General features: G+C 47.1%; 1 protein-coding gene across 10 annotated transcripts in view; it reads right to left on the reverse strand.

The window, feature by feature from the left end:
- The window catches only part of ILDR2 (immunoglobulin like domain containing receptor 2), a 39,532-nt gene extending 20,872 nt beyond the window's left edge, over window positions 1–18,660 (reverse strand). For 7 of the 10 annotated variants that reach the window (XM_064727634.1, XM_064727626.1, XM_064727589.1 and 4 more), the window contains exons 1-3: window positions 15,693–15,804; window positions 8,648–8,980; window positions 7,468–7,587 (exon numbers count right to left, since the gene is read on the reverse strand). In XM_064727634.1, coding sequence (XP_064583704.1) covers window positions 7,468–7,587; window positions 8,648–8,980; window positions 15,693–15,753 — 514 coding nt within the window. In that variant the 5' untranslated portion in view covers window positions 15,754–15,804. Of the gene's footprint in view, window positions 1–7,467; window positions 7,588–8,647; window positions 8,981–14,728; window positions 14,736–15,692; window positions 15,805–17,576; window positions 17,734–18,516 lie in introns of those variants that run through there. The other 3 variants (XM_064727607.1, XM_064727597.1, XM_064727644.1) reach the window with 2 other exon arrangements.
- Window positions 18,661–22,140: the final 3,480 nt, after the last annotated feature.

Here is a 22,140-nt window from a genome sequence, read left to right on the forward strand (position 1 = left end):
TTAAGTGGATGCTGGGGCCAGGTAGCAATTGGTGGGGAAGAAACAATTCAGTAAAACATGCTGCCAAGAGACCATCTGGCCACACCATCTCTGCACAGAGTTCTGCCCACCTGAGAAAGGGCTGCAGGCACTCCAAGCCATGGCTGGGCACCACTGCTGGGTCACAGATTTGTGCCCCCACCCAACACAAGCTTTGTGTCCTCTGTGCAAGCTCCCACCACTGAGGGGACAGAGGGAACAGACAGTGGCCCCGATTTCCAGGGTTGTCCCGGGTGACTGTGTCAGAGCTAGGAGCTTGTCCTCATTCTGCAAGGATCTGGGACACGTGGCATGTCTATTCCCACCGTGCTGCTGAAGGGTTTTACCTGCCCACAGTGGCCTCTCACCAGGCACCTCACACGCCCCAGGCCCCTGCCAGCCTTGAAATGCAACGGAGCTTGCAAGCACCCCATCTGCACTGGCAGAGCACGGGAGGAGGGATGGGAGAGGAAAAGCTGAGGGGATGCAGAGCAGCTCCAAGAGGTGCAGACACACAGCAGAGGCCAGCGAGGACAGGAGTTAATACACAGCAGGCAGGCAGGCGACAGAGCAGTGAGCAAATAGCAGCGGAGCAGGGAAGACCTGGAGTCAAGCACACAATTAGCAGAGAGTCTGCAGAGAAGAGACACAAAAATAATTAGGGTAAGTGGTGCAGCTGAAAAGAAATGATGGCATGAATAAAGTAGGCGCAGGTGCAGTCAGAAACATGGCAATTGGGTAAATATGGGAACATGGCAAATACTGGCAGTTGCATAAATGTGATAAATATTGGGTAACTATGGCAGGAACTGCTGAACTGTTTTCCTGTTTGAAGGCTGCTTCCACAGCCCAACCTGCTGCAGTGTGATCACAGGACACAGCAACTACAGAGGGAATTATTTCCTTCTCAGTGGTGGAAGACTTTGCCAAGCCATGTCACAGCAAGAGGCCCCTGGCAAGGGACACTGGCCTGAGGAGAGGCTGGAAAGCACAGGAGAGGAAGTGTGGCCCTTGTAAATCAGACACTTTTCCAAGGCAGCTGCTGTGAGATTTACTGGGGGAGCACGGCTCTGCAAAGTGTCCCTCTGTGCTCCCTCTGCTTGGAGTAAACTTTATCCTTTCTTCCCATCCTTCCCTTCAATTGGAGGGAGAAACAGCAGCAGCCCCTTTTGGAGATCAAAGTTTTAGCAGGCAACAAAGACCTCCAAGGAGGCTGTTGCCATGGCTGCCTTGGTAACCGCGGTCTTTTAATCACACCGGTCTGCTTTGTGAGCAGCAGCGTGTGGCTGTCGCTGGCAAATAAGGAGGAAAACAGGGGTAAAAAACCTTGGCAACAAGTAGCACTTCTAATGGGTGTGAAATAAATAACCAGGAGTAGGCTGGGCTAGGATGAGGGGGACTGGAAGCAGGTTCCAAAGGAGGCAGCACAGTGGTCTGGGGCAGTGCATCCCCACTTTTCCAGGATTTTTAAGAGGAAGTTTGCAATCACTTCCTTCCCCTGCAGGCACCACCCACCTCTGGTCACAGCTCAGGGCTGGTGAGCCCTCTCCATGGAGCTGCTCACAGACATTTTCCCAGCTGAGATGTGGGCCAACACATCCCCAACACAAGGCCACCAGCACAACTCAGCCAGCTCCTGTGACCGAGCACTGGCTCGGATGCTACTGGCAGCTCTTCAGCAAATCAGAGCAAAATCCTAAAACCAACATCATGTAAGGGAAAATTCTGCCAAGAACTTTTCAATCTCCGAAATCATGTCAAATTTTATTATACAGTCTCTCCTGGCATAGAAGAGACTCCAAACCTGGCTATATTTATACCAGCTATTGAGTCACTTTGCTGAGTAAGAACTGCCTTATTAGCATTGCACACCATACACACGTGTCCCAGTGGAGATTTATCCTCACTGAAAGTCAACACATGTCTCTATTAGCACATTAATTACTGTACAATATGCTGTGTGGATATGTATCTACATTCTTTACTTTACATTCTTTACTACTATTACTATGGGTGTGAGACTTTTTAAATTTTGGGTTTAGCCTACATGGATACTGGCTGGTTATATAAACAGCAGAAGATGTCAGCTTACCAATGTTATTTGCCAGCTGTCTCCAGAAATTAACACAAACCTCAAGTGCTAATTGTTGTTATTTAAAGCATAACAATGGGAGAAGCTTCGGCTTCTTACTTGGGGAATTTCAGGTCTGTCAGACTGACCTTGGTGCTTGGGAAGGTTATGGAATAACACACGGCACATACAGGACAACCAGAGGATCAGAAGGATCCAGCATGGGTTTAGGAAAGGCAAGTCCTCCTTGACCAAGCTGATCCCTTTTTATGATGAGGTAACCCACTCAGAGGATGAGAGAAAGACTGTGGATGTGTCTTCCTGGACTTAATAAAGCCTTTGAGAATGTTTCCCACAGCATTTTCCAGCCACAGGCTGGGGAAGAGTGGCTGGAAAACTGCAATGAAAGAGGACCTGGGGAGCTGATCAACAGCAGCTGAACATCAGCCAGTGTGCCCAGGTGGGCAAGGCCAGTGGCATCCTGGTTTGGATCAGGAACAGTGTGGCCAGCAGGAGCAGGGCAGTGATTGCTCTCTGCTCAGCACTGGTGAGGCCTCTCAAGTCCTGTGTTTATGTCTGGGCCCCTCACTCTGAGAAAGGCATTGAGGGGCTGGAGTGAGTCCATAGAAGGGAACGGAGCTCAGGAAGGGTCTGGAGCACAAATCTGATCAGGAGTGGCTGAGGATGTTCAACCTGGAGAGAAAAGGAGGCTCAGAGGGGACCTTACCACTCTCTACAACTGCCTGAAAGGAGGGTGTGGAAAGATGGGTTGAACTCCACTCCCAGGGAAGAAGTGACAAAATGAGAAGAAATGGCCTCAAGCTGTGCCAGGACAGCTTCAGGTTGGACATCAGAAGAATTTTGTCACTGAAAGGGTGGCTAAGCACTGGAATGGGCTGCCCAGGGAAGTGGTGGAGTCATCATCCCTGGAAGTGTTCAAGAAACAACAGGATGTGGCACTTAGTGCTACGGTTTAGTTGAGGTGGTAGTCATCAATCAAAGGTTGAACTCGGTGACACTGAAGGTCTTCTCCAACCATAATGATTCTATGATTCACCATAAAATAATATTTTACTGATACACAGTTTATGTAAAATTAGCTGCTGAATTGGATGGAAAAGAAAGCTGGCAATATCTGTCTAGCAAAGTGCATGGATCACTAACCAAAGCATCAAACCAACAACTGGAATTAGTGGAGTACTTTCTGGCCTCTTCCAGAACCTCACAGGGAATGGAGTCACTGTTTTGTGAAGCATGTCTAAGCTATGTAAAATCTCAGAATGCAAACATCACCGAGCTAGCACAGACCTATGGGCTCCAGGGTGCCCAGCTGTGCTGAGCTGTACGTTCAGGCACTGCTCTTTAGCTCTTCCAGCTTGGGAAGGGAGCAGTGTAGCAGCTTCCATAGGTCCCTGCACCTGGTTAGTGAATTCTGGCTCTTGGGAAGGCTTATTGGGCTGTATGCAAGGCCATGCAATGAAGCTGGACTGCCTCCTGATGTGAGCTGGCGACACGAAGCCAGGATGACACGGCCACTGTCCTGTGGTTCTGGTTTGAAGGTTACTCCAGGCACGCTGCATCCCTGCACTGGTACACGTGCAGCTCCCTTCAGAAAGGCTGCAATGAATTACTTCACTGAAGCCCATTGACATTCTCATATAAAAAAGCAATACACAGGGGCTACAAATAACAATATGATTAATAGCACTGCCTGTGTTTCAAGAAGCAGGACATTAGCTGCCAGCTACTACAACAGCAATGTAGACTTTCATCAATTTAGGACTGAGCCTTTCAGATTCAATCACATTAAAAAGTTTAAAAATTAAAATGTATAAAGTTTCAAAGGGATTCATTAACGCAGCTGTAATGTCAGCAAAGGTTCTCCTTTTCTAATAAAACACATGAGTGCAGGGAGATTCACTTGATTCCTGCTGTGGAATTGCTAAGTTCTGGACTAGTCTGCAGCAGAAGCAGAGTTCATACAACTTCCAGCACACTACATCCTGTTTGGAGATTCCAAATGCCATCAAAATGCACATATATCAGAGAATCAGAGTCTTGTAGGTTGGAAAAGACCTCTGAGATCTTCAAGCTCAATGTGTGACAAAACACCACCAGACCATGGAACTGAGTGCCACATCCAGTCTTTCCTTAACCACCTCAGAGACAGTGACTTCAACACCTCCCTGGGCAGCCCATTCCCATGTTTAACCAACCTTTATGTGACAAAATTCCTTCTAATGTCCAACCTGAAACCCCTCCCAACACAGCTTGAGGATGAGGCCCCACCTTGCTACAACCTCCTTTCAGACAGTTGCAAATAATAAGGTCTCAACTATATTTTTAAAATATAATAAATATGTAATTGTATTTTTTAATTTAAATTCTCTCCTTACTCTAGAAGAGGTTCACCATCCCAATCTCCTGTGTTTCTGAGACAGAGATTGCCACTCCTCTTCCCTCACCTGCATTGATTCCCTTAGAGAGGGTTAAAGTCCCTGACTAAGCAGAAGATACCGAATGGTCTTTTCAGCAAAGAACATAATAAACACATGCCTAACATCAGGTATGCTTTACAAATCCTATCAGCTTTGCTGAGCACAAATGGATATAAACAAATGCTTGTATGCTTTTCTGAAACAGGCGTGACATGAGGACAGCACATGGGATTCTCTGATGCTGACCAGCAGCTTTGAGTGTCAACATGACACATCCAGGTAACAAAACCAACTTGCAATCCCATCATGACCCAGGCTCCCTGGCTACTCAAGAGGCCACTGAAGGTCTCTGTGATCGCTTTCCTAAAAAATAAAGGAAATACTGTAATTTGCCCAGGTTTTAGATTTTGCTATAAGTTGTGATAAAGTGCCTTTTGATCAATTTTTCATGGTATGATTCACTGTATAATATCAGGCCCCTGCACTTCTAGCTAAACAAACTTCCATTAATTTATTGATGCTATTAGTATGATATCTACCATTTTTGCTTCTCAGTCCTTTCATGGTTTCAACAGGGTATTAAACTGCCCTTTTATCCTGGCATTAATATGAAACCACTTGAAGGGATATTTTCCTATTTCCTTTTCCGTTCTGATTTTTCTGTCACCCCAAGGATAACATGAGTGGATAGAACCTCTGCTCTATTCAAAATTCTAATTTATGCTGAAATCATGCAGCAACCCCAAAATAAGCAATGTAAATTGTATCTGAGAGACCACTGTCAGCAGGGAGCAAACAGCAATGTGCTCTGGGAATCGTAGCATCTCTCACACACTATCCCTCTGCTGCTCCAAACTCTCTAACAGGGAATCTGGGTTCCACCCAAAGAGCAGCAGAACAGCAAACAAAACCCTTTTATCACATGTCCTCTAGGACTGTAAAATTGCTGCAACCTACATCTGTATTCAGTGTCTCCCTCCAAGCAATGGGAACAAAAAATATCCCAGAATATGCAGAATATTAAGAAACAGTATTTTCATCACTGGCTGTTTCATCCTTTAGCCATCAATAGGGAGAGATAAAGGAAAACAAAGAAAAAAGTAACAGCAAAGGCAGAAGGAAAAGAAAAAGGTGGGAAGGGGAAGAGGGGGGAGGAGGAAAACAGGCAGGTAATCCTGGATTGCACCAAAAGCTGGAATGTTGCCTCTACCCAGGAAAAGCAATATACAGAAGCTGCCTAACAGCATGAGGCAGAAGGAAGCCCACGACAAGTCTGCTCTCATGCTGCTGCCAAACTTGGCAGAGAGCTGCATGGAGGGCAAGGTCAGCCCCAGAGGTGGAAAAGGAAAGCACATGTGGTCAAGGGTGATGCAGCCTAAACCACATGTCCCCCAACATAACCACAATGAACTGGGGGCAGAGACATCAAACCAGCTCCAAAGGAGGGGATTTCTGTGTTTTCTCCCCACAGCCCTCTGCACACACTGAAAAAACAATTTTTCCTGTTACCATGGTACTGTCTCATCACTGGTGTCTGAGCACAGTTGTAGATATACAAGAGGAAGACACCAAATCCCAGACAGGAAGGTGAAAAAGGGACAAAAATTCAGCAGCTCATCACTGCAGAGACACAGGACCTCAGGAGAGGATTTTAACAGCTACCACTGCCACCTGGCAGAGATAACCTCACCTGAACCCACACAGGTTGGTCCTGGGTCTGTCACCAAGTGGCAGATGATACACAGATGTCACACTGTGGATTTACACAGGCGTGTGACACTGTTCTCTGGAGTGACCAGACTGACCTTCCACTCTCTGACCTTCCACTCCAACTGTCCATTGTTTGGCTGACATTAAAGGGGTGAGGAGAGGCAATGGCACTGTGACAGCCACTCACCCATTCAGTCTGGTTTACCTGGTGATGATAACTACAGCTCCAAATATAAACACCAATTAAACTCTGACCTTTGGTAGGAGATGAAGGGAATGCTTGACATGTTCTACTGTACACCTCCACAGATCACCTACACACTATCACCCCAAGCTTTTTAATATTTCCATCACAAGATGCAAAATCTGTACACACAAGAGCCATGGTGAGGTCTTAAGGTAACTTGGAAAAACTCAGCTTGCTCTCCTGGAGCATCCAGGGTTGAAGTACTACAGCCAGCTCCAGGCATGTCAACAAAAGTCTCTGAAAGGCCCATTCCACTCTGTTTTTCTCCTCTAGCTTTTCTGGCCTTTACAGTGAGCTGTATCATGGAAGCCACCATTGAAAGCAAACCCTGCAAACAGGGAAGAAACTGATCCTGCTCAGCACCCTGCTCAAGGGAACTTAACAGAAGCAGAGCCAAGCACACACACCACAGAGAGGGCAGGTCCTGTTAGTGGCAGCACCAGGTCAGACCAGGTTAGGATGACTGTGAAACTGCACCTCTAACTGGACAAGTGTTATCAGGCACACAAAAAAAATCTCCCAAACTGACACGTTCAATACAGTGCTTCTTGACAGCCTCACAGGTCAGAGGAGTGGGATGAGGACTGCAAAAATCACAGGATCTGATGTCTTCTGGGTGTCTGCTGATAAAAGACTCTGTCTCAAGTGTTCATTTTGCTGCAAGTTTTTGTTTTATCCCTTAAAAACAAGGGTTCTGCCTTTCCATAGCCCCGCACTCTCTGCAGTCATTTACGCCTGTGTAACGTGTGAGCAGTGTGGGTGTAAACATTACTATTCTGGTTTGGTAGCATTTGCCACCCACTTTGCCTAGGTGTGAATGACTGCACAAGGTGCAAGGCAATGGTGACAGCACTGCAGGGACTGTTTTACATAGCTCTTACACCCATAGTAATACAGTGCATGGGGATGGAGAGACAGCAAGAGAGCAGGAGGAAAGATGCATCAGGTATCTGCTGGAAAAGCAGCCCAACAAGAGGCCTCACCAAGCACAAGCAGCTCCACTGATTCTTCATTCTTGCCCTCCACATCATCTGGTGTGATAATAAGGCAGTAATAGAGGCCACTGTCTCCCCACATCAACTTCCCAATTTGCAGGTCTGCATCTGGAAGGCAAAAAAGAAAAGTCAGGTTTTCCCTCCAACACTTACAGGAAGAATGCACTGGATCCATCTCTGTGCCCCAAATCCATTTCATTTCCTTTCTAAGAAGAAGGTTTAACCTCATCCAGAATATCACAGTATTCAGGAAAAAACAACAGGTCAGGACTTCTGGCTGTAGGTGGGAAAACAGATAATGCTGCAGAGGCAGCTCACCCTGCAAGTGCCAAGAGCACAAGGGGTCACTAATGTCTGTCTGTCCTTCCTGTCACCTAGGGCATGGGTCCCAACACTATTCCTGTCATGAAAGAAGGGCTTAGACAGTGTCTCCTCTACAGCACCTCAGCCATTTGTGAAGAGGTTACACAGAGACAAAGGAAAACACTCCCTCTTGTGAGGCTGATCACATTCCCTCCACACCAATGAGTCTCCACTTCTGGCTAGGGGGTCTCCCCGGTCAATCAGACACTTTGTACTTTTGAGGGACAAGGTCTCTCACACAGCCTTCCAGACAAAAATGTTTGAGGACCCTGCCATCCCTCATCTCCACCCAACCTGACTTCACCCCACAGAAATCTCTTCCTTTCACTCTGCCCAAGGCTGTGTGAGTTCAGGTTCATGACAGGCTAAGTCTGTGGCTGAGCAAACATGAGGTGTAGGATAAGCTTGGTATTTCAGAACTAAGAAAACAGCAGTGGCATTTGCAAGGAAGAAAAACCTATTCTGCAGAGACTGAATTTGTATCTCTTGCTACCACCCCTTTGCTAAGCAAAATCTATATACACAGCAATATGCAGAAGTCAGGAATAAAAAGCTTCCACTTCATGGAAGGGAAAAAAGGATACTGTGTTTGAAGACCTAGAGTTAAATGAAGGGAAGTGCCAAAGGAAATTATCTTTGGATCTAGGACTGGTTGGCTGAATCCTAAATGTCTGACATCCAGACATCTCTTCCCACAGCCTTTTCTGAGGGAGTCAAGTGAACAATTTCTGCCAGACTCCAGTGTCCCAAACTGCTGAGGGTCCATCCCAGCCCCCACCAAGCATCCCTGGGGTAGGAGAGTTACCATGGACAATGCTGACATCTCTTTCCTTGTAGAAGTCTCCTATGGTGATGGCAGATCCCTGCTTGGAGGCCACAACACGGACTGTCCTCCTGCTGTCCACACAGTCCAGGTAGGGATCCCAGTCCAGGTTCCTCTTGCTCATTGTTTGCAAACCAGAAGTCACCATTCCCAGAGCTTCTCCCATCCTGTCCTGGCAGTAGGATTTGTACCTCCACTGTACCACAGCTGGCTGGGTGGAAGAAGTAGAGAAATGGCAGCGAAGCAGAGCAGGCTGGAATAACATGGCCACCTTCTTCTTCTCAGGCACAGTGACCTGCAACCCTTCCACCTCAGCTAGAAGACAAAAACATGAGTATCATATGCCTTGGCACTGCTTGAAGAGGGAGTTACTGCATTTTACCCCAGCATTATTCTCCTCACATACAGAAAATTGTCCATCTGTTTCAGGTGCTAGGGAGCAACACTCCTCAACGTATGTAAGCACGGATGCTGGCAGCAGAAATAAGTTTGCTTTTTCATAGCTTACAGTCACAAAGAAAAACACAGCATGATAGGGCTGAAGGCTCAAATGTAGCATCCTCATGCTATGGAAGCCCTAACACAATGGTGTGATGATTCACAGCTTCTGGGGCAAGTTCAAACATAAGGAAGAGGTATTTTAGGGATGGCCATGCTCCACTTGTACAGCAGGTCAGCCAAGGGGCCGGATCCTGAATCCATGACAATCCCACTGCACAATTAGTCACCTCCCTCCCCATTTCAGTGGCACCACACCTCCTCTTTACAAGTCAGGCAACAAACAGTGCCTGGACCAGCACATTCTGCACTGGTGCCCAGTTAGTGCTGCCTGCTCTGCCAAACTCCAGAGATGCACAAAGGAGCGGATCCAAACCACACAGCTCTTCCCAGGGCTGGCAAGAACCACTGAGACAAACTGCTCCATGTGGGAGGTGTGGAGAAAAAGGGCCCAAACCCTCAAGTTTTCCCAGGGAGGAGAGGGATCTCAACATGTAATGTTTATCTAGCAGCTGACAGGGGAGCTGCAGCCTGGACCTGATGCATCAAGGCCCCAGAGAAGATGCAGGGGACTGCTGTTACACCCTTGTGCAGCTGAGGGAGAGTCAGTGAGCAATGTCAGCCCTCTAGAGAGTGAGGCACTCCATCCACCCACAGGGATATGGCCAAAACTCCCCCACATGCCCTTCATTGCTTCCCTCCTTGTGCTGCAGGCAGCGATGTCTGGGAGCATTCACACAACACCAGGAAAAGAGAATCAGGCTCAGTATGGAAAATGTTGGTGATACCACAGCCCTCACCCAGAGCAGGTGGAAAAGAGGGAATGCACAGGGAAACAAGGAAAAAGAGGAAATACAAGGAAACATTCAAGACAATAAAGCAGAAGAGAGTCTACACAACATCTGCAGAAGGAACTGGTGGACTTGGGGAAGCTTAGTGAGGAATGAAAACACTGAGGACAAAGAAAGACTTCCTGATATCAATAAGGAGAAGAAAAGGGAAAATGCAAGAAAGAAGAAAAACAAGTAAAGTATCAGGGCAAATATAGGAAGCAGAATGATGAGCAAGATGACAATCAGGAAGCTCTCATTCAGTTGGAAGAAGCTGGAGAAGGTGTCTCAGCCCAGGTCAAAATAAGTACAAAGGGCTGCAGTCAGGTTGCAGGAGATTCAGAAATGATGTAGAGAAGAGAGGAAATGGAGTCAGCAAAAATAACCCACCCACTCCAGAAAGCAGAGATGAAAAGGAGATGGAAATTGGCAAAAGAAAGTGAAATGACAGGAGATATCTTTAGAATGGGGAGGGGGGGAAGGCACAGACTAAAGCACTGGAGCTTGAAGCAGACAGAGAGCAATAAATGCATCAACTGTATAACAGCAGGCATGAAGAGACAAGGTCAGGCTGGAGACAGCTGCAGACCTGAAAAGCAAGAGCGAGCAGAGATTGCATGATCAGGATTCAGAACCAAAGGGAAGTGAAGAGGCTGATAAAACAGTGAATATTAAATTCAACAAGTTATCACTGTCTGCAGTGAACTGTAGAGCACAATGAAGTCTATAAATCCCAGCTGGAAATGGAAAACACAGCGTGGACAGAACCCTAATTGCAGAGAGGCAAGGTGGTCACTGCTACAAACAGAGTTACTAATCTAGACAGGGTTTGACCTTTGGGACTTCTATGTGAAGGCTTGAGGAGCACAAGGGTGCTCTGGCACTTGCACAGAAATGCTGTGTTACGCATATAATGAATGCAGGACACCGTGCACATTGTGCTTGTGCCATGTGGAAGTTGCACAGGAGATTTTCAGTTTTGCCAGAAGTGCCTGGACCCAAATCCAAACACTGATGCGGCTGCTCTCCAGAGTACCACCAAGCACAGCTGAGGTCTCCCACAGGACAGGCAGGGAATGAGGCAGCTCCTGCACTCTCCTGAGACACAGGCAGAGAGATTATTCAGGAAGGGGCAGCTGGGCCATTTCTGCCAGGCTTCCTTTACCCAGGGACCACGTGGCACTAAGGGAACGCCACCACTTGCTTCTCAAGGTGAACCCAGTGGTGATGTCAAACCCTCACCTCTCCAGAGATTCACATTTTCTGGATTTCATCTGAGGGCAAGAAACATGAAGAACACCTTGAAAGCCCAATGGGTCCATGTCAGGCCAGTGCCTGGCAGCTCCAGGACCCCTCAGAGTGTGAGGCCACAGCCAGGATGTGGCATGAGCTGATCAAGTGACTCATCACGTTACCTCAGCTTCAGGGACAAAACAGTGACACACTGAATATTTAAATCTTTCCCTTGTGAACCAAGTACACTGCTTGGAAAACACAGTGCTCTCAGCTAGCCATGCACCACAGCACTCCTTCCCTGTTAATGAGATTAATGAGTTTGGCAAGCCAGGGACTGCTTTAATAAATGATTAGCTGAGCTTTAGCAAATTCTCATCAGACTAACTTTCCCCACCCTACCCCCATGTGAATGTCTATATCAAGAAAAGAAAAGCAGCTTTTGGGAAAATACAGGAATTCTTTTTCTACCGAAAAGCATTTTGGAGATGTGCAGAAAATTATCTGGCACGTTCTACACCCTATCCCAAGCTCTCTATTAACTTCTTAAGTATTATTTTCAGATTCCTTCCAGGAATAGCATTTGAGAGCAACAGAGTGCCTCAGATTGGGAGTGTGGAGCAGAGGAAACTTTAGATCTATTTAAGTCAAATTATATATAATTATATATGGCTGAATTGGGAAATTATACACCTGTTATTTCCTCTACCAAAAAAGAATTACTGGAATTGATTCATGCAGTATGTCACTGCTGTAAGAGTGTCCACCAAAAAGGCCACCAGGATGTCTGACTGCCTGAAGACAAGATGGTGGCTTTACACTGAGCAGTTATGTCCAGGCATGTGGATTATAGGACTTCCTCACCTCCAAGAAGAAACTGCTGACCTCAAAATGCAGTGTAGCCAAGACAAGAAAAGCCTCAGATGTATCAGAGGGAAGAATTCTGAGTTGTTAATGGAGCAGAGAAAAAAAAGAGTGAAATATGTGAAAAATTATGAGAAGCTCAGTGACAGCACCATGGTAGCTCTGTCTAGTTTAATACAACTAGGACTAAAAAGAAACTGAATTGTGTTGTGCTATGTTTTGACTGATGCAGACAGAGCAAAATTAGCCTTTACTTCAAAGTCATGATGGAAATGCAATTCCTGCGCTCTAGAGAAGGAACCTGTTCATCGTGAATTTCACAATGTTTCAAGTTCAACAAGAATAAAATCCAGCTCCTGGGAATCTCATGACTACATGACTGTTCTCTTTCCTCTCTTCTTGCTCTCCTAAACCCAAAGAAAAAGGTCTGAAAATATTAATCAATTGCATCTTATAAAGACAGTTATCCTTTCTCTTAGAAAATAAAAAGAATCCATGATTTTGTGTGTCTGTACAAATATATATACACACACAGACTCCCGGAGAAAGAGCTTAAAAATAATCACACTTCCGAAATATAATTGTATGGGGTTTGTCTGTTTCAATTGGCAATGTGCATTTGTCTCCTTGCTCTGATTCCTTTCCTGAGCTATCCTCAGATTATGCATTCAAACTATGCAATCAACACTCCACACAAGCTACCACTAATACATTTCACTGGTGATTAAAGAAAATTCCAGGAAGCGATTACAGAGGGGATATTTGTAAGGGCGGGTTTGAGCCTGGTGAGCCTGATCTTCCTAAGCCCCTTCCCCGAGCAAGAGAGAAGGCAACTGAGAGGTGATAACTGAGGCTTTTGCTTTGCCATTGACCTCCAGAGAAGCCCATGCCTCCCCGAGATGAAATGAATCCCAGGAAGATTTAACTTCACTACACAGCCCCTAGGAATAGCATCACAGAATGGTTTGGGTTGGAGGAGACCTTAAATATCATGTGGTTAGAATAAAATTGATCTGAAGCACCAAACCCTGGAAGTAATGGCAAAGCCCAATGCTGTAGTTCAGTGGAACATGTCTCAGGCTGCATCCTTCTGGAGCACACAAGACTGCAGTCCAAGAGGAGGAAGGCAGCACACATTATTCTTCAGGTCACATGGGTCTCCCTATCTGTTCATCATATCATATCATGCATCTCATCTCTTTCTTTGCAATTATTTGGCTCATGCTACTGCTTGTCTGAGGTAGTACAGCTGATTCTATGAAACTACAAAAATTTCAAATTTTCATGTTCCTTTATTGATAGGAGTGGCAGCTGAGCACACAGCAGAATGGAAATCACTGGATCCTGAACCAGGCACCTCAGGAAAGCTACTCCTAGACTTTAACCTCAGGGCTTTGGCAGAAAAGCATCCATTGCCTGGTAAGAGACAGTGCCCTTAGGGAAGCTTATACCCCTACCCAAATAAAATTAACTGTTGGGCAAAGTATCGTCGGTTTTGGCACCTTGGATATTCTGCATCATTTCAAAGTGCTCTCTCCCCCACTGCTGAATACTAGCACACCATTTATACTTTCATATGTGGATCAAGCTTGAATCAGGAAGGGCAAGATCTGGGCTTTGAGACCAGAAAGTCAGAAATTATAAAGAGATGCATAAACAGATGAATGGAGAGCCAGTGGGATCACTGAGATTGTATTGTACAGGTTCTTGCCTACTCACGTTGGACTAAATCCAATCCATGCAATTTATCAGCAAAAGCCGTCACCATCAGACTGTGTCCAGTGCTTATGGGAAATTAATTGGATGTCTTGGTCTGGTTCCTATCAGACTTAGCAACATGACCACTAATTGTCAACTTTTTTTGGAAGCAAGAAACCAATGCCTGAACAAGTCAGCTGCAGCTGAGGTGAAAGCATGGCTCTGTATTCAACAGCTCCACAGCAAACCAAGAATTTCAGCTCTCCAGCTACTTAACCTGGAAAGGGGAAAACCCAAAGCAGCTGCAGAAGAGCGTGGCCTTGCACAGGCAGCACTCACAGCACAGAGCTTTAACACAAAAGCACTCCATGTAGGACAGCCCAGGCTGTGCAGAATGACTGCAGCAGGCACTGGACTATTCCTTGCTTTTCCCCATTCTCTGTGGTGCTCTCCCCAGGCACTCCCTGCTCCTCACTTCTTTCTCTTTATCAGCTTCCCTGTGCTCCTTACACTCCCTTACCACAGCCCCTTTCACACACTCACAAAAGTCACTCTGGATGCTTTCAGGTGAATTATATCTGCCCACCAGATCAAACCCACCCTGTATTACTGCTGTCTGAAACCTGTTACAGTTGTCAGATGCCTCCTGATCTAGACTTGGTTCAGCATCCCAGAAATCATTCCCAGAAATATCACTCATCAGAAGCCTGAGAGCAAAGCAAAAGAAATGTGAAGAATCCCTCCAAGCCTTGTAACACCAAGTCATAATACCTGTCCTGGGGATGGCATTGGGATTTCCACTGCTGCCAGTCTCACTCAAGGTGACCTCACAGGAACACAAAGTAAGAAAAACACGAGATTTCTTCCCAGTTATCCTACACTGCTATGCTCCGTGAAGCCAGATCAACACTTTAAATCAGGACCAGTAAAAAAGTCCAACCATTTCCCTGCCTTCCCAAGAAGTGTGGTCAGCTGGCCAAAAACAGCAAAGACACAACTGTGCTCCAGCATGCCCCCTCTGCCTGCCCTCCTGAACTGTGGCTGGAAAGAACAGGTACAGCAACAGTATACAGGGACTGAGTGCTGAATTACTGGTGGAAAAGCACTTATCAGAGAGAAAAGATCTCATTTTAACATGGACAGTCTTCTAATTGTGATTTTTCCAAGCTTGGTCCAAGTTGTGAGGCAGGAAAAATTTGATCTGCTTGTTCTGTACTAAAACTGAAGTTCAGTAGCCAGCACAGCACTATGCTCTTGTTTCAAATGCATTAGAAATTACAGCATTAATAAGAAAATGGTAAACACAAGGGGAGGATTCATTCCAGAATCAAGCTGCACTTGGTAATTTACAAGAACAGGCTTTACACAGGGACTGAGGATACTTGGCAAATTGCGTCTTCTTTTTATAGAATGAGAGCACAGTTCCACACATATCTTAACCCGTGTGACCTCACAGGAAGGAATAAAGAACGACCTGCTCTTCATCCATTTGCTGTTATTAAAACACTCGCTTCAGGCACGTGGGAGAGCAGGACAGGAGGGGGAGAAGCCAAACCAAATCCATTGTGCCTCACACAGGATTTTCTGAAATTGCCCTAAGAACTCACAATGCGCAAAACCAAACAAAAGATAAACGCAAGAGCCAAAAATTAAAGACAAACAAAGGACAGAGAGGAATTGCTGCTGGGAGGAAAGGGACTGAAAGTGCTGATTAGAAATTTCTCAGCCCACCTCGAGGAGGGAGGAGGGGAGGGAAGGGAACGAGAGCCTTCTCTTTCTGGTCCCTTTTGTCTCCCTGCTTCTTCCCCATCCTGCACTCTGTCCCCTGGCCCCTCCACCTCCCAACCCCCACTCCTCCTCCCCAGAGCGGAGTGTACCACTCTGGCTGGATTAGGGCTCCTTACCTCGGTGCAGACCTTTCATTCCTTTGCACAGCCACTGGGGAGAGGAAAATCTCGAATCCATGTTTGCTAGCTAGCCCCCTCCTCCTTTTCCGTGCACACACACGCACACACATTCACACACCTTTGCTTATTTGCTTTCTGCCGGCTGTGCAAAAGGACAGCAGCACCTGATTTATGGCTGGGCAGCAGCGGCGGGAGGCTGGAGGGGAGCAGGGAGCACGGAGTGCCTCCATCCCTCAGCACACAGCTATGGGGAACCTGTTGCCTTGCCGGAAGCCGGTGCCTGCCAGCTCTCCACAGCACCAGCTGCACGCAGCCCTGTCTCCAAACCACAGGGCTGGAGGAAACTGGAAGGTCTTCCCACTGCAGCGGTACCTCTCTCTCTTCCTCTCTCTGCATTGACCCTGCATGCTCCAAACACTGCTCGCTGCCAGGAATCGTGAACTGCCCTCAGTGGAAGGAGAAAAGTGTCAACAGCCCGGTCTTTTAGCTTGATAAAAAAAGTCCTGATTAGCCTGACATGTGCAGATAAAGAAGCTCTTTAGGAAGAGGGAGGAATGTAATGTCATGGGTGCTTGGATGCTATTTATCAGCACACCACTGTGGCTAGTAGGAAAGGAGGGGCACTGTGGGTGTGCTGCCACTCCGGACCAACTCACTGAAGCGGGATACATTTGGAAGCAGCCAAATGGCAGGGAAGGAGGAAGGGAGAGAAGGGAGGGAGAATGAGCTGGAAGCTGCTGAAGCCCCAGATGAGGCCGTGAAACCCTGGAAGGGAGCAGTAGGCAGGCACCGGTGTTGAGGATGACTCAGAGTGAAAATGCAAGGAAAGGGGTGGGTGGCTGGTGGGAGAGAGGTGTTATGACTAAAAGCCGAATTTACTGCTTGTGAATCCTAAATCTGAATAGGAAAAGGGAAGAGGCTGAGGTCTTTTTTGTGGGATACATAGGTGACAGTGGGAAATATATGCCACTTAACCCAGGTGTGTCTGTTTTTCTTCTTTCAGCCTGCCTGGCTAAGTCATCCTACTGCATCTTTTCCTATATCCTGCTGCTCCTGCCTGTGCCTGGCTGCTGCACCGGCTCACCGGAGGCAGATCTTTCTCCTGACCTGACACGGCTTTCTCTTTCTCCCCGGCTGCCCCACCGCTCTCACCCTGCTGTAACACCCTCCCTCTTCTCGCTGCCCAGCTCTCAGACCCAGCCCCTTGTCAGCTCGCCCCCCCTGCCCTCTCCCCATCACTGAGCCCTCTCTGCTCGCCTCTCCGGCTCCCTCCCCCTGCCCTGGGGGGGACTTGCCCGACCTTTAGGGGAGGCGAGCGGCGGGCTGGGCTGGGGGGCAACCGGGCTGACAAAGGCCTGGGTGAAGCTGCACCGTCACGGGGAAGGGCCCCCTGGAATTCTGCCCCTCTGGAAGCAGAGGCAGGGCAGCCCCCTCCTCTCACACCTCTGTTGGACGGCGTGTGCGGTCAGGACACGGGGTGAAGGAGAAGTTCCTGCAATTGTTCCCAGCCGGGGGTTCGTCGCCATCCCTCTCGCCAAGGACACTCCGACACCCCCGGGCAGGCCGCCCCTTCCCTGGGACGGGCGCGCTCCCTCCGAGCGCCGCCGGGCCGCTGAGGGAAGGGAAGCGCCGAGGGCCGCCCGGAGCTGCCCCGAGCCCCGGCAGGCACCGGCTGCCCCCCGTTCCCAGCCCTCTCCGCCAAGTCCCCGCAAACTGCACCGCGGGACGCCCCCGAGCATCTCCCGGCCTCACGCCGGCTCCCTCAGGAACATCTCCCCAACCCCCTCCTCAGTTTTCCCCCTCGGGAAAGCCGCGGAGCCCGGCGGGCTGGGCACGGCGCGGGGACGTCGGAGCCAGCCGCGCCTCTGCCCGCGGCCCTACCTGCGATCCACAGGAGGACGATCCATCCCAGGACGTGCCCATCCATGTTCCCAGTGGTCCCGGCGGCGGCGGGAGAGGCGCGGGGGCGGCCCCGCTCGGGCAGCGCCTCCCCGCAGAGCCGGCCGGGCTGGCGGGGCGGGCGCGCCGTGCGGCTCCGCTCGGCTCCGCTCCTCCCCCGGGCCGGCTCCCCGGGGCCGCCCCCGCCGCTGTCCGGGCTCAGAGGGGAGGGGGACGCGGCTGCCCGAAACTGCCTCTCTTCCCGCCCTCCCTCCGGCAAAGGCGCGTTTCGGTTGCCTGGTGCCGCTCCTCAGCCTACGGGCACGTCCCTCTGCAAGTCCTGCAGCCCCCCGGCATCCCCGCTGCTCTTACAACTTCTCCAGTGAGCGCTGGAAAATGTCCCCCCGCCCATCATCTGTCCTCCCCAAATTAGCCAAGTGTATACCTGGGGAAATGAGCGTAGAAGGTTCCTGTTCTAAATTTCCCTGGGGTTTCCACTTCCAGCATGGGCACGGCAGCTAATTATCGTAATTTTAGATAAAGGAGTATCATTATAGATGAGGAGGTGTTCTGTCTGCTAACAATGGGCAGGCGAGTTGCGGGGTGTTAAGTTTTCCTGGTAACATGATACTGAAAGGTGATGAGAATTTTTTCTTTGTGTTCGGTTTATTGTGGGGGTATTTTTGTGAGAAAGGGGTCACATGCAGCCTTAAAGGACATTTTAGAATATGGATGTTGCTTAGAAATTAAATGGTCCTGGCCGCAGCAAACCCACGTGGATACACATTAACTGTACTTAAAACTTTTAAAGTTTCTGTGAAAACTTAATAAGTCAGTGGAATTATTCATGGGCCTAAATAGCTGGCTAAAATAGCATCACGCTTTCTTTTGTGGCTCAGCACCGGCGAGAAGCACAGAGTGCAAAATGGCCCTCCCCATTCACAGCAGCCAGCACGGCTTCCCTTTGAGCGTTGTTCATCCTCAGGCACTTTTCTTACGGGGTTTGGCTGGAGTTTGAACCAAAGCTGGGATGCTGAAGGCATCAGTGATCCGCATGAGAGATGGGACTAGTCTCCAACTTCGTCTCATCTGGAATCTGCCAAAAAAACAAAAACTATTCTGATTTTTCTAAAGCAAAGCGCTCGGTGTGTCCTGCTGCTGAAGGCTCAGGGACGCCTGCAGCAAATCTGCACAAGCTGTTTACATTCTAGCAGGTGTTCTCCGGTTGCTTGTAGATTTCTCATCATTTCGCCTTTCAGACTGAACTTCTCTGCAGGCAAAATAAGCTCTTCTTTAAAAGTGCAAATAAAAAAAGATCAATAATTTCTGAAGGAAAACCAAACTAGCATGTTTGCTGTGATAAAAAAATGTGTTGAAACATCTTTGGTTGTTTTCAGACAAGAGTAGTCCCTCTGTTAGTACAGTTAAAATGGAATTGAACAAGGAGACAATCCTTAGGCAGTTGCTCTGGTTTTAAGTGTTTTATTTGGAGCTATTCAATGCTATTTAAAAATATTTTTTCACATGGAAGTTTATTTTTATTCAGCATTGCTTTGAAAAAACAATACACACCCACCCCAATCAGTGTCCTGATGTTTCTCTGACCTGATACATTACGAATTTAACTGTTTTGCAGTACTAGCTAAAAGTTACCATTAACAAGTTCCTGTTACACTAAATAATGTATATATGTGCAGCAGTGCTGTTCTCCTTCGGCACACTGATCTGACACTCCACTGCCTTCCTGCATACTCGCAGGTGGAAGACAAAGTAGAAACTCTCAATAGGGGCACAAATTCAGCCTCCAGCAACGTGTGGCTGCAGAAAATTCTGATGGAACTTTGCATCAGCACAGGGCCTGCCTCACCACTGTTACCTATCTATAGGATATAATTCTATGAAAGTTTTTATGGCTTGAAGTAAGACTCCTAAAAGGAAAACACAAAGCTATTTTTCTCTCCTCCCCCTAACCGTTTTTCCTGATAACCCTCAAAATTTTAAGTGAAATCCCGGTTCCTTGCCTTTTTGTAACTTAGCTGGCCAGGATTCTGATCCGGAGTTTCCTGAGACAATGCTGATGTTGATATTATCTCATCTGTTTAACACTGGGAGCAGTACAATCCCTTATGCGTCACTATTGTTAGCTACCAGTGGGATTTTTTTGTTAGTTGTTATTTTTTAATCTACTCCAGCTTTTGCAAATAAATTTGGCATGCATCACTTTAGCTAAACTTTTGACTCACGACAAAGGAAGGAAAGATTTTCAATAGAAGGAAGCACCATTGTTTCACATGTAACGTTGGATTTATATCTGCTTTGAAATTCTCATAAACTTACTGTATGGTCCTTTCTCACTTAATTTTAGCTGTCATTTGTATACATCCACCTAAGATGGATGACCAGGCCCTGAATTGATGTTCCAGATCTCTGTAGACCTTTGATCTCCTGATTGCAACATCCGAGCTGGTTTAATAGTTAATGTTGGGATGTTGCCTTTCCTTTTAGCCCAAGACAGAAAGCTGCAGGACTGCAGTTAGCCCCAATTCACCTTCAAACGGTGGGGAAATTCCTGTGCAATTAGCCAGATGGCTCCAAGCCACAGCCCAGCAGGGATTCTATCCTTTAAAAACAACACACTGGACTTAAACCTTCATCTCCCTCAGTCACTAGATAACCTTGTGAGCAAATTCCCGGTGTTTGCCCTGCGTAATTTAGTCCCAGGCAGAATCGGAGGAATACCGCACTGCAACCCTGTTTGATTTCGCTGCTGATATCCGCTACTCCACCTGAGGGAGTTCTCTAAGCCGTGGGATCATGAACAAATTCAGCCGAACAATGGGGAAACAAACAAACTAATTTTTACTCATGCTGTAGCAGCTGCTGGCTCTTTTCTTGCCTTGCCAAGTACTTCATTCCTCCCTCCCTCGTCTCATCTTCCAGTACCAATCTTTTGTGGTCGCTTCCTCTGCTGATAAGCGGAGTCAGCTTTTTAAGTTACCACCACGTGGAACGATTTACACCAGCACCTCAGTCAGCATGACCCATCTCGGCAGCATCCTTGCATGAGGATTCTCATGCTGCTCAGCCCCCTGGATTTCCCTTGCAAAAATTTCCATAGAAACAGTGATTCCAACAGCTTTTCTGGGATGCCATGCTAGACTCAGGCATTAGACACTGCTCTCTTGATTTAGTACTGGGATCAGCACGTCGCAGAACTGACACACCATCAGTTCACAGCGTTTAGTGACTCTCTTCAGATATCTACTAAGTAAAACTTTTCCTCGTTTGCTGCACTGGAATCTCCTATTAATCCTTGATAGCTTCACAGCAAGACACTGTGGAAATATATTCACTCTCTGTGTTGTTTTTTATCCAAGCTGCCTGGTTGCATTTGATAGCACAATAATACAGAGCTTTTACATCCCATTAACATCAGGAGTGAGTGATATGTATATATAAACTGCTACTGTTTTTTAATCATTATGTTTGTACCAAGAAATGCTTCGAATATTTAATGGAGAAATTTGGCTTTCTCACTACAATGAACCTTCAAGTCTGTAATATAAATTCAGCATTAGGAAGAGCCCAAGAGAACAGCATTCTCCTATAGTATTTACTCCTCTGGATAAATTTCCTGTGCTGCTCCTGACTCATTTTTAGACACCAAAAATCACAGCATGCCTTTGCTACACTTACTGACTGAACCTGAAATTTTCATTTAAAACACTAATGGCATGTCAGCAATAATGTTTTGTGAAGTTATCACATAGGTAAATGATCACAAGTGAATCATCCCAGCTTGCCATCTTCTGTGTGTCATTATAGGCAAAAATACACAATGGGACAAACTCTGCTTGCATATCTACAGATAACCTAGGAGGTAACAAGCTGCTAAATCCTCTGCGGTTTTGGCTGTAGAGGAACTGTGGGCAGCACAAATACCTCCAAGGACTTTGAGTTCACAGCCTGGACTTTTGTGATTGCCCAATTCAGCTCTCCCAATAAAATAGGCCACATCACTTCACCACACTACATCGATTAGTTTGAACTACAGCCTGTATGTTACAAAAACGAATCACAGATTACTTTGGGTAGGAAGGGACCTCACCCTGCCCCTAATTTAATCTAACTTCACTTTCTAGTACTGCCAAGTCAGAGGGCAAGGCATCCTTAAGGCACTTCTGAAGAGGTAATGGCAGGCTGTGATCAAAGCATCCTTAACATCCTCTCTGGAAGTTCAACAGACTGTTAGTTTGTTTTATTCCTGAGCTAACACCAGAACTGGAGAGCACATCCCAGGCCCGGTTGCTAAAAGCATGAAAGCAGAAGTATTACAGTATCATCATCCCTGCTCAATATTTGTTTATCCATCCAGGGATGATGCTGTTACTCCTTTTGATGTAGCATCACTTAAAAAGCTCCTCTTTGGTCAATATCCCACTCTATCACCTACCTTATTAAGTATTCCTTCAATCTTTGTATTTTTTGCAAGTAACTGTGATGACTACATGTTTTGTTGAAAGCTACCAACAAGTATTTAGTAGTATGCAGCCAAGAAACAACCTAA

This window comes from Zonotrichia leucophrys, chromosome 1, assembly GCF_028769735.1.
Source record: "Zonotrichia leucophrys gambelii isolate GWCS_2022_RI chromosome 1, RI_Zleu_2.0, whole genome shotgun sequence".
In the NCBI taxonomy this organism is placed as follows: domain Eukaryota; kingdom Metazoa; phylum Chordata; class Aves; order Passeriformes; family Passerellidae; genus Zonotrichia; species Zonotrichia leucophrys.